At 42.6% G+C, this 15,731-nt stretch overlaps 1 protein-coding gene across 2 annotated transcripts in view; it reads left to right on the forward strand.

Annotated features, from left to right (window-relative positions):
- Positions 1 to 12,652, forward strand: part of rnf216 (ring finger protein 216) — a 34,454-nt gene extending 21,802 nt beyond the window's left edge. For both annotated transcript variants that reach the window (XM_053492031.1, XM_053492032.1), the window contains exons 13-16: positions 5,596 to 5,693; positions 6,184 to 6,406; positions 10,374 to 10,449; positions 10,546 to 12,652. In XM_053492031.1, coding sequence (XP_053348006.1) covers positions 5,596 to 5,693; positions 6,184 to 6,406; positions 10,374 to 10,449; positions 10,546 to 10,838 — 690 coding nt within the window. In that variant the 3' untranslated portion in view covers positions 10,839 to 12,652. The remainder of the gene's footprint in view (positions 1 to 5,595; positions 5,694 to 6,183; positions 6,407 to 10,373; positions 10,450 to 10,545) is intronic.
- The last annotated feature ends 3,079 nt before the right edge of the window (positions 12,653 to 15,731 follow it).

Consider the following 15,731-nt stretch of genomic DNA (forward strand, 5'->3'; position numbering starts at 1 on the left):
TAGCCCACTGGATGGCAGTGTTCATCCATTATGAGGAAGAGTGTCGCCTCGCCCAGCTCCACAGCTGCCTCTGATTACACACTTCCTCCCCCAGACATCCACTCCACCCCTGGTGTACCTTCACCCCAGAGAGAGAGGGGGGAGGGAGGCACCCTCCATCATCATGGTCCTGGCTACTCCTGGTCAATTTATTGCTCTCAGGCCAGGCCTCCATTTTGTTTCTCTCTCTCTCTCTCTCTCTCTCTCTCTCTCTCTCTCTCTCTCACTCTCTCCAGCTCTCTCTTCTGCGCGTCACAGGACAGAGGAAAGAGGAAATGGCGAGCAAAACAGGGTGGCTTAAGTTTCATCTCCTGACCCATTTTCTCTTCCTTTTTATTTATTTTTTTCTGGCCCGCTTTACGCCATTCTTGTGAAGTGTAACGACCAGCACAGTTCAGCTAGATCTGAGTCATATCCTTTCACTCATATATATATATATATATATATATATATATATATATTATATATATATATATATTTTTTTTTTTTCTGCTCTTTTTTCTTTTTTTTTTTTCACCAAAAATGTGCAAACTGCACAGAAAATTCTGAACTCGGTCTGTTCCCTGACTTCTCAAAGCTTTTGAGTTTCAGCTTTTATAGACCTCGTGTACTCGGATTAAAGACTTTGCTTCAACAGAAAGGTGGAGCAGGTTGTTATTCTGCCCTCGTGTGTATCAGTGGCATGAGCACCCTGAGCTGTCACGCTCCTGACACACACACAAACACACACGTAGACTGGTCTGCTTAAATCTTAAACTTCCTGTTGGTGAACTTCGACCCTCCTCATGCATTAGACGAAACGCCGTTATATAACCGACACACTTTCTTCGCCTATAGCCCCACCCCTTTCACCTACTCCCGACCTCCGATTGGCTGATACCGAAGCCTTGAAATTTAAAATGCCCTGCAGTTTATGTTCGCATCAGATCTTGTTTCATGTGTAAAATATTAATTTTTTTGTGTTTTACATTCTGTTAAAAAAAATAACCCGTACTTTAAATCTGTTATACGGTTCGGAGCCATAACAGGCTGTAGATTTTATTTGTTTCCCTTATGTTAACCGGTTTGTGCATTGGAGTAAAATTTAATGAAATGTCTTCACACTTTTGACTTTTGACTTTTGATTTCCTTTTTCCACATGCTAGCATCGTACCTTTTAAGGCAAAGATTTTTTTTAACAAGGCGATCTTGTCGAAACGTGTCGCACTGGGTTTGCTCCACCCGAGTAATCCATGAATAATACACGCGAGATTCATCACATCACCCGATTTCACACCTTTAGTTTCATTTCTGTCATCTCCTGATTTTGTGCGTGTGTGTGTGTTGGTGTTTGTGGGTGTGTGTGTGTGTAGTGTCCCCCAGGCTGCTACAGACCAGCACTCTTACACACAGAGAGAGAGAGAGAGAGAGCGAGCGCAGACTGCAGCGGCAGCAGCTCCCCAATCAGAGGCGCTGCTAATGTCTTCTTCTGCCATATAAGGTCTGATGCTGCTGCCTCCTTTTTTTTTTTTGCGCTGGCTTGGAGGAAACGCCACAGAGAAGAGCAGAGACACGGCAGGCTTTTGCACGCTTGTGCATTTTTAACACACTGCGTACATTCATCGCAGCCTGCCAGAGTTAGAAATCTGTTACAGGAAGACCCGCGTTCACTTCACACGATTCCGACCCGAACCTGAGGCCAGACGACTCGAGGTTCAGCCGTGAGAACATTTCACTAACTGCAGCAGCAACCCGACCCAGTGTGTCTCCAGATAAAGGTTGTTGCCGTTATATCGGTTTTCATCTTGTGTTTAAATAAAAAAAACATCAGTCAAAAAAAAAAAAGAGAGAGAGAGGTTGGTACATGCACACATCCTGTGTGGTTGAAACGGTTCCTGCTCTAGGACAGCTTTGTCCCCTGATAAACACTGCCTTCACTTTGACTCGAACCAAAGGCTGGATTGAAAGATAAGGATAAAATGGCACAGTTATAAAATCCACCGTGTGGTTTCCCTCAACATGCCAGCGGAAAACCTGCGGCCTGGTAGTTTTCCACTTAAACCTGTGAGCCGAGACAAGGACAGAGAAGGATTCTCGACAGAACCAAACAAATATATCAAGCTAATGGGCCACTGATAGGGTGCGATCCAGAAACAGAGAACATCTTGTATGTGTGTGTGTGTGGAACATGATGGAGCTTAGCTGACCAGGAAATGAAGGGGGGAAAATAATGATAAATTTCATGGAAGTGGAGGTTTTGAGAACGTCGTCTCCACCTCTTATCACCAGCACCTTCTGAACCATCCAGGAAGTGGCTGTGCGGCTTAGAGGTGTGTGTTTCTTCACAAGCCTGATGTCACTGTGGTATTTTTAGTCATGCTATATAAGCGAAGGTGCCAGGACGGTAATGTCTCTCAGACAGTCATGCAGGTTCGGTGTAGTCATCACCTCCTTCATGCTTCTGTGCTGCAGTGTGTACAATTGCAGGGTGGATTTACAGTCTCTGTACTTTTCACTAACTGATGACGGTTTTTATGGTTCGAGTGAAAGAAAAATTGACTCTTTTTTTTTTGGAAAACATGTTGCCCTTTTAAATGACCTCTGACACAAATAACATGAGCTACATATAACAAGTCTACTGATGCGGCACATAAGGATTTATTTATACACTGTCTGGCCCCAAAAAAAGAAATCTAACTCTTTATGAATTTATTGAGCCGCCTTTTGATTTGATTAGTAGTTCATGAGTGGAAATGCTGTGTCATGCTGTCAGAAACCCTCCATAGATGTGATAACCTGGTGATTCGGTACATTCAGGTGGTCAGCTGACTTTATTTTATTGCCCCATAACGTTACTGAGTCTAGACCTGAGTAACTGATCAACCCCAGATCATAACACTGTCTCCAGAGGTTTGTACAGTGGACACTATGCATGATGGGAGCATCGCTTCATGTCCTTCCCTTCTCACCCTGACACGCCCATCACTCTGGAATAGGGTCAGTCTGGACAAGTCAGGTCACATGACCTCCATCCATCGCTCTAAAGTCCAGTCTTTATGATCTCTAGCAAATTGAAGCCTTTTTTTCTGATGAGTCTCAATAATAAGTGGTTTTACACGCATTTGCATTTAAGTATTTGGCAGACGTCCTTACTTACATTTTTATCTCATTATACATTATGGGAGAAGGGTCATGGGCCTTGCTCAAGGGCTCAACAGTGGCAACTTGGTGGTTGTGGGTTTGAACCTGGGACCTTTGCATTACTAGTCTCTTAACCACTGAACTGAGTATGGAAATGCTCTTACTTTCATGGCTCTTTTCTTTTACTGTTGATTTTATATTATTTTTGTTATGCGACTTCAAGTGTTTTAGTGATCATTAATGTTTTGGGTTTTTTTTGGGCGGGGGGGGTGTTCCCCCTTTAATCACACTTTTTTCACAAAGTCTGGGATGTTATAATGTATTGAAGAATTCTTAACCCATTTCCGGTAATTTCTCCTAAAATTTCATTAGTTGTTTTCTTTGCTTGATGCAGCCCAATAATTTAACTTTTCTCAAATGGCGCCTTATTATTATTATTATTATTTAAAACTCATTTGTTTATTAAATTGTTCATTGATTCAGCTTCATTGAACAGCATTATCCTGGTCAGGTTTGAGTTTATACTGGCTATTTTGTATGACATGACATCATTCATACCCACTATATTCACCCCCTCTATACACCTACTGTATGGTACCATGTGGACTTGGGAAGGACCTGGGGAACTATTCCTATTTGTTTTTTTTTAAATAGTGATTTAAACATAAAGTACTGTGTAAAAGTCTCAAGACATGTAAGACATCTGCACAAACCCTAGTCATGTAAGAAGCCTGACTTTAGATTTATCATTACACCATCCATCCGTCCAGCCCAAAGCTGTTTAAGTTTTCTTTTTAGAAAGCGTACAAAAGAAAGTACCGACTCCTGCCCAGATTCCTGTGAAACCTTTCATACATGTTAAGAGGAAATGACTCAGAAAAGCAAGCAAGCCCAGGTCTGTAGCGTGAACAGTACAGTTCAGCGTAAAGTAATTATAGAAATTTAAATTAATGATGATTGTTGACAGTTAAGTTTTCATACATCCAGGTTATTCCTGTTCCTGAAGACTGTGTAAGACCTGGTATTTGTCCCTCTTTAGTTTTAGCATTTTGTCCCTCCCTTGCCGTGTTGTTGATCTCCAGCAGGGGGCGCTCCCTCCTCTGTTTGGTGTTGAACTGCAAACCACCCCGCCCATCTCTCTCTCTCTCTCTCTCTCTCTTTACTCTTGCTTGTGTGTCTGATTGGCTTTTGTCCCAGATAGTAAAGAAGAGACAGATGCTCAGTAATGTAGCTGCTTTACATTAATGTTTACGTTCTTTAGTTTTGTTTTAAAACCTAGATACACCCCATTATATCAGCAGTGTGTGTGTGTGTGTGTGTGTGTGTGTGTGTGTGTGTGTGGAAAAACGATTGAGTCTGTCATTTCATAATCTATAAGAACCATGTGTTCAAGTCCATTCTGTCTCACTGGAGACTGGTGTAGATGGGTATACAGGGACATGGACTTCTCCCAGAGACTCCCGAGCCGTCAAATGTCATGGGATTAGACTTCACCTTCTTCCATCTTTAAATATTGATGTCTACCAGCATTTAGTTAAGGGGAGTGGTTACTAGGCAACTGAGCACACACGCTAAAGGGTCCTTATTGGACTGCGTGTCTGTGTGTGTGAGGGAGAGAATGAAGCTGGTGTGCTTCTATAAAGTGTGTTCCTTCTTGAACAAACAGCAGCAGTAGAATATATATAAAACGTACAGCGAGTTCCGTGGATCAGAACCTCCTCATGCGAATCTCCTGCAGTAAGACGACTCGCAGTAACGTGTGAACCGCGTGGGCGTCCCTGCGGTATTTCAGCGGCGCCCCGCTTCACACACTTGCACAGGGACAGATGTCCTCTGCAGTCAGCTGAAAGGCAAAGCTTTGTGGACAAGCATGACTAAAACAGAACAGATGAAACACTCCGTCTCCAGGCAACTCGAATACGGGCGCAGACAGAGACCGGTTGCTCCTCCTGCCGCACGACTGTGAACTCATGGGTTTCAGATTTGTTTAGGCATTTACTGTACTCTAATTCTCATAACGCTGGCACGCAAATCAGCACCAGTGCCCCGGCATTGTTCTCTTGTCCAAACACGTCAAGCTCGCTGCCTGACAGACGAGTCACGTCCGTATGGTATCCATACGAACGCGTCTTGTTTGTTTACTGCTAATGCGTCTATGTCCTTTTAATCCGCGCAGACCTTTTTTTCCTAATGGGTTTCCTGCTAATATCAAACGACTCCTAGGATATAAAACACAAAAGCCCGTAGCTCAGACACAATGCTGGGAACTTGAGTCGCTTCCCCGTGCACAAACAAAAACTCTAATGTACATCCGAGTAATGAGTGGTGTAACAGCTGGAGCACTCGCCTTCAAATATATATATATATATATGAGACCCATTCAGCTGATGACTTTTTTTTTTTTTCTGTTTGGTTTGTTTGTGTCCTTTTCCTCAGGAGAGCTGCCGGAAGTGCCACGTGTTGTGGAAGGAGCATGCAGGAAAGACATGCGAGCAGGTGCTGGAGAGGGATGAGATCCGGCTCCGGGTGGCTTTGTAAGTGCCTGTCTGGGGGGAAAGAAAACAAAAAACAAAAAACAGACAATGTATTCAATAACTAATGTAACACAGGGAAGATCATCATTATCATCATTAGAATTGCCTCTGTACAGTTAGACAGCCATTTTGGGTAGACAGTGCTGCAGTGTGTTAAAGAAAAACAAACAGAATATAAGTCTGAATAAATGTGTCCAGTCACTTCCTGGTCTGTTCAGGATGTGTAAAAACATGGCTTCCTTCCTGCATCTGGTTGAAGGAAACAGCAGGTCCAGTCCAAAGATGGCGTATCCTGTTTACCTCGCACCTTTGACACCTTTTTCTTTTCTCGCCCCCTTACAGGAAATACTTGCATATAGTGGCTAAACTGAATGTTCTTTTCTTAGCAGGCTGTGATCACACTATTGGTGTTTGTATGGTCGGTCTTGTCGGTGATGATGATGATGATGTGTAAACGCGCTTGTTGCTTGTGTGTTTGTGCCACACGCAGTGAGGAGCGGATGACGGCGGCCCGCGTCCGGAAGTGCCATAAGTGTTCGGCAGGTCTCGTCAAGTCCGAAGGCTGCAACCGAATGTCGTGCCGGTGCGGCGCCTTCATGTGCTACCTCTGCCGCGAGCCCATCAACGGCTACAACCACTTCTGCCAGCATGCGCGCTCACCCGGCGCCCCCTGCCGCCAGTGCAAGAAGTGTTCGCTCTGGACAGATCCCACGGTAAAGTCACGTCCCCCACCGTTTCCCTAAAGTGGAAAAGCATTAAAGAGACAGCAAGTCCATCTCTCCCTCTCTTTCCGTCTCCCTCTCTTTTTGTCTTTCTCTCTCTTTTTCTGTCTCCCTCTCTCTTTCTGTTTTCCTGTCTTTCTCTCTTTGTCTTTTTCTTATGTCCACCTGGCAAACCTGCTTCCCATTTTGCAAAATTCAAAACCAAAAATGAGCGATTTCAGGGTCTTTAGGGTCTTTTTGCCTCTGTGACAACTAGTATAAGCAACTCGAATTATTTTCATGAATTAATAAGTATCTTAGGATTTAAAAATTATGTAAAGAAAGAAAAATAAACTATCACTGGTTCCTATAAGAAGATTAACAGGAGCTGCAGTGATGATGTTGAAATAACAGGAAAAGTCCAGAGTCATCTTAAGTCATGCTTAAGAAACTTTTGTACGATATATTTACGCCTCGCGCTGTTATCGAGCCGAATGTGGACAGAGAACGCTGTGAAAACCTTTTATGTCCTGTGAGAGATTGTGAGTTTGAATAAAATTTATTTATAAAATTGACTCGGTACTAATTATCTTAAAGATTACACTGTTCAGACTAAATACATTAGTTAATTTAAGTTAAATACATAAATTTGATTATGCAATGTTAATAAAACATTTTGTAAAAATCAGTTTAATGATTATACATTAGAAAGCAATTTGAAGCTAATCTAAATGAAGACCAGTCTATATCCTCTTCAATAAAGAGTAAAAGAAGTAGCTACAGGGGCTCAGCTGGCGTTATGGGCGGAGTTTAGGGTGTGTGTGGTTTCGGGCGCTTTCACATCAGGACCTCGGGATCGTTTCCGAGAACACTTGATCCCAGAGGACGATCCATTTTGATTAGCGAGACCACAATAGTTCTGCGCTCAGGAACCGTTCCAGAGTCTGATAGAAGAGTTGGAACAATACAGCGTTTACGGGGACGTGGAGTGAATCAAATACGGAGGCAGTCGGACCCAAGAATTGAAATAAAGCACGGTTTAGATGCAACGTTATCAGTGTTGTGTGTGTGTGTGTGTGTAGCATGCTCTGATCTCATCATCTGACCTACATAGCCATCTCTGATACAGTAAAAAAGGCACGCAAGAGCACCATTGTTGATGTTTTTCCCGAAATATCAGTAATATTAGGCAGTTAACTTCCTCAGATCAAAAAACAAAGTGAACAGTGTGACCAGTGGGGAGGGGAAGCGTTAATTTCTGAGCATGGTAAGAATCAGTTGTGCCTGGTGTGAAAACGCCTTTAGTCTGTATTTTTGTCATTTTCCACTTTGCAAGTGTTAGAGTTTAAAAATATAATGAACATATAAATATGAATATATGAAGTTCACACAAGAACTCACTCACTGTTCACTCAATATTTAAGCTTACAGCCATACTTTCACTGTAGATATTTTGGCACGTTATAACCCTAACCCTAGTGAATGATACACACACGAGCGCCCGCTCAAAGCCATTCCTGAGTAAAACCCGATGCTCACCCTGTAGTCACGCACTCTCATTACAACCCCGCCGGACATGACTTTAAAAAAAATTGTTAATAAAGATAAATAGTGCTGCACGTACTTTAAATGCTTATACACATCCCTAATTTCCTCACACACACTCGCATCTCTTAAACCAACAGAGATTCAGTTTCATTCTTTGGATCAGCACCAGGACCCGAGCCACGTCAGTGGGAGAGGATAATCTGAGCTCACCTTGGTCTTTCCCTAAGCTCTATTCAGTGTTCTCTGTGTGCAGTTCGCGCTGCAGGGCCTCTTACGTACTGCAGTAACATGATACACACCGCCACTGAGCTTTATTTATTGTGTAAGTGGTTAGACTTTGAAAAAAACATTTCTGTATTCAGGTGCAGCTTGTTCCAGGGTGAACTGCTCATATACACACTGCTGTCACACAAGCATCATTCATTTATATATATATATATATATATATATATATATACACACACACACACACACGCAGTGAGGGCAATAAGTATTTGATCACCCTGTGATTTTGCAAGTTCTCTTACTTTGAACTCATGGAGGAGTCTACACTTTTCAGTATAGGTGCATTTCCACTGTGAGAGACAGAATCTAAAAATCCGGAAATCACATTGTATGATTTTTGAACAATTTATTTGTGAATTACTGTGTCAAATGCGTATTTGATCACTTGCTTATTAGCCAGATTTCTGACCCTCAAAAACCTGTTATTTTGCTTTTAAATAGTCCAGCTACACCCTGCTCATGATTCTAAATTAGCAGCACCTGTTTGAGGTTGTTAGCTGTCATAAAGACACCTGTGTACCCCACAATCAGCCAAAGTCTAAGTAGATACATGGGGTATCAATGATGCTAAGAATGGTGAAGAATCAGCCCAGAACTACACGGAAGGAGCTGGTCAATGCCGTGAAGAGAGCTGGGACCATCGTTTCTAAGGCTACTGTCAGTAATGCACTAAGAAGTCATGGTTGAAAATCTTGCATCGCACGGAAGGTTCCCCTGCTTAAGTCAGCCCAGGACTGTCTGAAGTTTGCCAGGGACCATCTGGATGATCCAGAGGAGTCATGGGATAAAGTCCTGTGGTCTGATAAGACCAAAGTAGAACTTTTTAGTCCTAACTCCATTCGCCGTGTTTGGAGGAAGAAGAACGATGAGTGATATCCCAATAATACCATACCTACAGTGAAGCATGGGGCTGGAAGCATCATGCTCTGGGGGTGTTTTTCTGCACAGGGGACAGGGCGACTGCACTGTGTTAAGGAGAGGATGAACGGGGCCATGTATTGTGACATATTGGGCAAAAACCTCCTTTCCTCAGTCAGAGCATTAAAGATGGGTCGTGGCTGGGTCTTCTAACATGACAATGACCCAAAGCACACAGCCAGGAAAACCAAGGAGTGGCTCCGTAAGAAGCATATGGACTATTTAACAGCAAACTAACAGGTCTTTGAGGGTCAGAAATCTGTCTGATAAGCAAGTGATCAAATAAACTGTTCAAAAATCATACAATGTGATTTCCGGATTTTTCTTTTTAGATTCTGTCGCTCACAGTGGAAATGCACCTATGCTGAAAATTGTAGACCCCTCCATGATTTCTAAGTAAAAGAACTTGCAAAGTCACAGGGTGATCAAATAATTATTGACCTCACTGTATATATATATTATTTTATATTTATTATATATGAATGATGCTTGTGTGACAGCAGTGTGTATACATCCAGGCTCATTTACCTCCTGAGTTGTGACTGTTGTATAACAAAAAGTAAACACTGCATGTAATTTATGTTCTGAGGTGATCCCCGAGAGTCCAGAGGTCCGCGCACGTTAGCGCTGTAGCTTTGAGCTGCCTGTGTAATGGATGAGCTCTGATCACTCGCACATTATAACAGTTTGATGAATAGCGACCGGATTTTTTTAAATTCAATTAGATTATTTTTAGAATACGGACGCATAGTGAAAAGTGAAATACAAATTTGTGTTTTCACCATTTTGTATAATTTATAATTTTTCGGACGGTCCTATGAGCGTTTGTTCATCGTTTGCCTGAAACAAGTGTACGGAATTACACGTATACAGACATGAAGATCGCTAATCAGATCGCTGTATTCGAGATCCCGAAGCTAAGTGTCAGGTGTGGGCGGATTTTTGAAACCGGCCTTGTTGTTAAAACTCTGTCTGGATACGACTGCGCTAATTATCTGATTATCTCTGCGCATCATCTTGTCCCACACAGACTGGATTTAGCATCACTGCGCTGTCGCATTGTGTTCGTGTGGCTTTTTTTCTGTTTTCAGATGAAGCACCTCAGGTTTATCAGTCGCGTTTCTGTTTCCGTTCAACGAAACCTCAGACTTGTTCTCTTCAGTGAAGAGTGTGTGTGTGTTCCTTTTCTTCAGATTCCTGTTGTTAATTTTTAACTTTCTCTCTTCAGCAAGATGACGAGCGAATCATCCAGGAGATCCAGAAGGAGGGTGAAGCCGAATTGAACAAGAAGAACAATCAGTCAGGTGACCCTTTTACCCTTTAACATCTTCTCTTTATACCTTTGGAATCTTTGTGATGTAACATTAGTAGTGATGACTCATGATGTTGCTCTGCTTCAGACTCCACCGGTAAGAGAGTGGGTCCTCCCCCTGAACCCACCCCTCCAAAAAGGCCACGGGCGGAACACGCTCCGCCTCCCAATGCCGCCCCGCAGGGCGTGCGCCCCCCTCTGTTCCTCCCTCAGGTGCTGCTCCCCGGCCCCCAGCGGCTCTTCCTGCAGCCCGTCGCCGCCCCCTACGTGCCCCAGCTACCCAACCTGCCTCCTCTCAACTACAACGTTCCCAACGCCAACTTTGATTTCAACATGCCTATGCACTATGGCCCTCCACATCGCTTCTTTAGGGGTCTCTGAACACTCGGTGATGCTGAGACCTAGACTTGGACTAAAACCATGTTTTGCTCCAGAATCTACTATCCTATAACCTCGGCCCCTTATTCTATTCACGTTGATTTTTTTTTTTTTATGATTTTTTTTTTTCTTCCTTTTCTAATGTGTGAAAAAAAAAAACTGCAAAGGAAATTTACCCTGTTTAATTCATTTTATTTCTTTACCCTATTATTATTTGTGGACAAATCACATTATGCTCATGCACACAAAATAATCTGTCAAATGATTTTTTTTTTTCCTTTGAATAAAATATATTGGGTGGGTATTTTTTCCCCCATTTATAGTTTTTATTTTGAAGCAAGATCAAAAAAAGGAATTTAAACAAAACCTGAAATAAAGACACTGTACATCTACTAGTAATTTCTTAATGATGAGTTTTTAAGGCTTGTCATCTAGGAGTACAAAAATTGTGAGCTTTAGATTTTTTAAGCAATTAAATCTGTTTAAAAAAAAAATTCTATAATTTCTCCTTTATTGTTTTTCCTCGACTTTAGCCCAGGCATCTAAAAATAAATCTTATGAGGGTGAGTCAAAAATGATCCGCACTCCTGTTATTAGCGCTAGCCGTTCAAGTCTCCTGTTTCCCCAGTCGCTGCTGTACACCTGTGTGTGTTAGTTACATTAGTCATTTGTAACTGCAGTGTGAGCAAAAATGGAATCGTTCTTTACAGTCTGAAGGTGTATCTGGTGCTGAAGAGCATAAACGCAGGTGTTTGGATATCTGTAAACTAAATGTGGAGCGATACTCTACAGAAGGTGGAAGTTCCTTAAACAGAATCATTACTGGTGACGAGACACGGATTCATCACTACGAGCCTGAGAGTAAAAGGCATGTATGGAACAGAAACATCCTCAATCACTGACCGAGAAAAAGTTCAAAAGTCGACCATCAGCTGGAAAATTCATCAACACTTACAGTTTTCTGTGATTCTCCAAGGGCCAAAGGTATTGGAACATCATCGGGAAAACGGTTCAACAATCAACAGTGCTCTAAACTTCGGAGTAAACACAGAGCACCGATATCTGAGGTCTGTTGTGATCTTAATGCACGTCCGCACACTTCTGCGCCACACTGTCGACACTCTGTGGTGTTAAAGCTCCTTACTATAGTCCTAATCTCACGCCATCAGACTTTCACCTGTTTGGTCCTACGAGTGAAGACAGCAGTGCATTCGTAGCTCACAGCTCAGACTTTTTGAATGAGGGGAAAACGAAAGCTTGTAAACCGAACAAGGTGTATTGAAAAGCAAAAATATTATGTCGAAAAATAAATTAACGAAAAAGTTAATTCAAATAAATTGCACCGCCAGAGTGCGGATAATTTTTGACTCACCCTCATATGTCCAGCCCAAACCGGTAACGCTCTAACGACCATTCTGACTAATACTGCTCGGGGTTTTTAGGTGTTTTCCCCATATGGTTATTTTTATAGACCTCTTCCTGCCATTGATCACTGATGAATCTAGTCCTACACTGTTTCTCTTTAGTTTTTATGATTTTTTTTTTTTATTATTTTTTTGCATATTTGTCTGATCTTCCTTTGAAGTTGTATTTCAAGGAAGCGTGACTGGTTGCCTGGTTACTGTGTGAGGACTGAAACATGACATGCTTTATGAAAATGATCAGCGCTGTAGTGATGCCATGAGGCTCGATACACAACTGGACTTCATTACCGTTCAAAAAGTTCATATTTCTCAATAACTGCACATCCCTGAGTGTTTTATTCCCCTTATACCACTTTATTTTATTAATAAACAACATATACTGCTTTTCAGCCGGCTACTTCTAATGTGACCGAGTTCCTGTTCTGTTCTAACAGCTATAAACCTTGTTCTCTTTTCAGCCTTAATAAAGCTTTTATTCTTTATTAAAGTTAATAAGATCAGATAAACCCAGCTTGTCATGTTAATAAGAAACCATCGAGTCCTCTGTCTGGAAGCTTTTCGTGAAGGAAGACTCGCTGACCACTCCAAAGCTCTACCTCTGAAGATCTGGTGTGTTTTATATAAAACCAATCTGACTTGAGAATTAAACAATGCTGAGCTGTTGTAAGAGCAGAAAATCTTATTACTGATGTTTGTGTCATGTGACTCCAGGCCGACCCCGGGTCCCTGCAGTGAACAGCCCCGTCATTCAGGGCCCAGATAAAGAACAAGCGAGGCACAGATTGCTGGATCTCCGCCCTCCAGCAGAGGGGTGTTTAGGGATTTCGGTCGGAGCCGTGTGAACATGACGGTCATGTGACCACAAACTTACAGCCAAATTGTTTAATGAAATCATAGGAAAAATTCTAATTTTATTATTTTGACCTGGTGTGTACGGTCATATTTGAATTTTCTGACTAACAGGTTCTGATGCCAAGGTGTGTCTAACCAATGTGGTATTGCAAATGTAATATTTGAATATATTTTGGTTATATATTCATAGTTATGTATTTAGAAACAAATATACAGAGAGGAAAAAAAGAAAAAATATCTCACTTTTTAAAAAATTTTCACCAAAATACATTAATGTAGACTTTCGTACTAAATGCCAGACACCACTGGACACCACCAGATGTCCTGCAGAGCCACGCCCTGAGGAGGCGGAGGTGTGGTGTTGGTGGTTTTAATGTTATGGCTGATCAGTGTATCACCTCGTTAATATTAAAACGCTTTTCAGCACAAAATCTGAGTAACTCAACAACCATAATGATGAGGTTACTCGGTCTCTGAGATTAAGTCGGACCTGGAGCTGGGTTTGATCGTAACCATGCGGTGGCTCAGTTTGACACTATTGACTTCCATCTGTTGGTGGGGTCACGAGGTCACGCCTGCAGGTATGGAGGCTCCTGAAGCTCCTGAGGCTCCTTGGCAGCTTGCTGACCGTCTGCCCACAGCCCGAGACCCTCCTGAAACCGGAGCCCTGCCTTTCATCCTGCAAGCTGTCTCGGTTTTCTAAGCTGTTAAACCAAAGTTTATGTCTTGGCGTGAAGAAGCGTGAGGTTTATGAGCGTTAAAGGCACGCGTGTCTGTGGCTTCATTAACTCCAGTTTATGTTCATAAGGCGTAATGCTGATCTCTCTTCCTGAAGCGTGTACGAGAGATGTGTTTTCCTTTTCTTTTAAGGAAGTCTGAAAGTCTAACGTGTGAATAAAGTGTAACTGCAGTTTTTATGTTTGTGTTTAGGAACCCTAAAGGCAGTGCTTATTTTTTTTTTTTTTATCCTTTTTGTATTTCTCCGTCTCCATAATGGACATTAGCTTTATCTGGCCCAAGCATCATTAGGAAAGCATAAGATGGTCACGTATAGAGGCCACCACGGGCCACATGGCCATGAGGCCACCACCACCACCACGGGCCACATGGCCTCTATTCGTGACCATCTTATGCTTTCCTAATGATGCTTTGGCCAGATAAAGCTAATGTCCATTATGGAGATGGAGACGTCTCTGTGCTAACGGTCATGAGATGCTGGTGATGCACGGCCGCGGCGCCTCAGGGGGTGGTCAGATGTAGCATGACGGTCTTTGATTAACTTCCTGGGGTCAGACATGTGATCAGTGCAGCTGCTGCCCGTTTCTCATGCAGCCATTAGCTGAAGGATCTCCTTCGACCCAGAAACAGTGTGAAGACGACCGTGTGTGTGTCTGCGTGCACATGGGCTCCTGTGTTCCTCACGTTCCCCCTTTTCTGTCCCCCCTTTTGTCTTACCATTTTGTCTTTCTTGTCTGATTGTATTTAGTAGTGTTTTGAAAATGTCCAGTTGCATAATGGAAAAACTTTTGGCACCCTTTCAGATAGTGTTTTTTTTTTTTCTTTTCGAGGCCCTTGAGTTGGAACAGTTTATGGACAGCTGATCCTCCCTTCCTGTTGGACTTCACTGAACTAATACAATAATGCAGGCTGCTCTGACTGTCCCTCACTTATTTGCTTTGTTTCGATCGAGTAAATCCAAAACCAATGGATACAGCGTGCACCTGAACTCCATCTGTGCTCCTGATTTACACTAATTAAAGACCAGTACAGACTGTAGAGTCTTGTGAAATCATAATCATATCCAGATCGAGACTGAACGAGATAATTACTGCGAGATGTCTGTTTCCAACACCGACCACCTCCTTCTTTTTAGAATGCATACAACACACACACACAGCCTCTTAAACTGACACACTCTTGGTTTCTATGGAAACCTTACCCCATGATGGCAGCCTGCCTCTAGATTATTTAACCCTTTCAGTATTATTATCCCCCCCCCTACCCGGGCACGCTCCGGCTTTATCTTTAAACACTTGATTTATTACAGCATGCACATGATAAGATTACAGACTGAACACAAGTCGAGTCATTTTAATTATAAATATACTTAAATTTATGCTCGCATGTAAACCACTCGCTCGTGTAGGCTGTTTTCTTGCCTACATCGATATTTTAATAAGATAAGTATCCTATTAAGCGCTCCGTCACTAATGTATATCGCATATGTTGCGCGGAGCCTGGACCCCTGGGGGCTCTGATCATTAACCTCACTAACATTTCACAGCCTGTTTTGGGTCTCAGCGCACAGTAAAGCAGATTAAAGGCCCGCTCTGGTGGGTGCTCCTTTATTGGGTTAGGCGTCTCCCCGGTGCAGGAGGAGGAGGTGGAGGTGGAGGAGGGGAAGAGGCCGCGTGGACAGAAACGTCTCAGAGTTAAATGGAACAGTTCTAAGGCTTTATAAAGTCTCGCAATGCAAAACGATTATTATTATGAATGTGGATGTGTCGCGTAACAGACTGTGATTAGTCGGGTATTAATTAAGGACGTGACGGATGAGTTTGGAAATCACGAGCCAACTGCGGCTCCGGCAATAACGCAACACAAAGGCTGCATTGATGAG

Source organism: Clarias gariepinus, chromosome 3, assembly GCF_024256425.1.
Source record: "Clarias gariepinus isolate MV-2021 ecotype Netherlands chromosome 3, CGAR_prim_01v2, whole genome shotgun sequence".
In the NCBI taxonomy this organism is placed as follows: Eukaryota; Metazoa; Chordata; class Actinopteri; order Siluriformes; family Clariidae; genus Clarias; species Clarias gariepinus.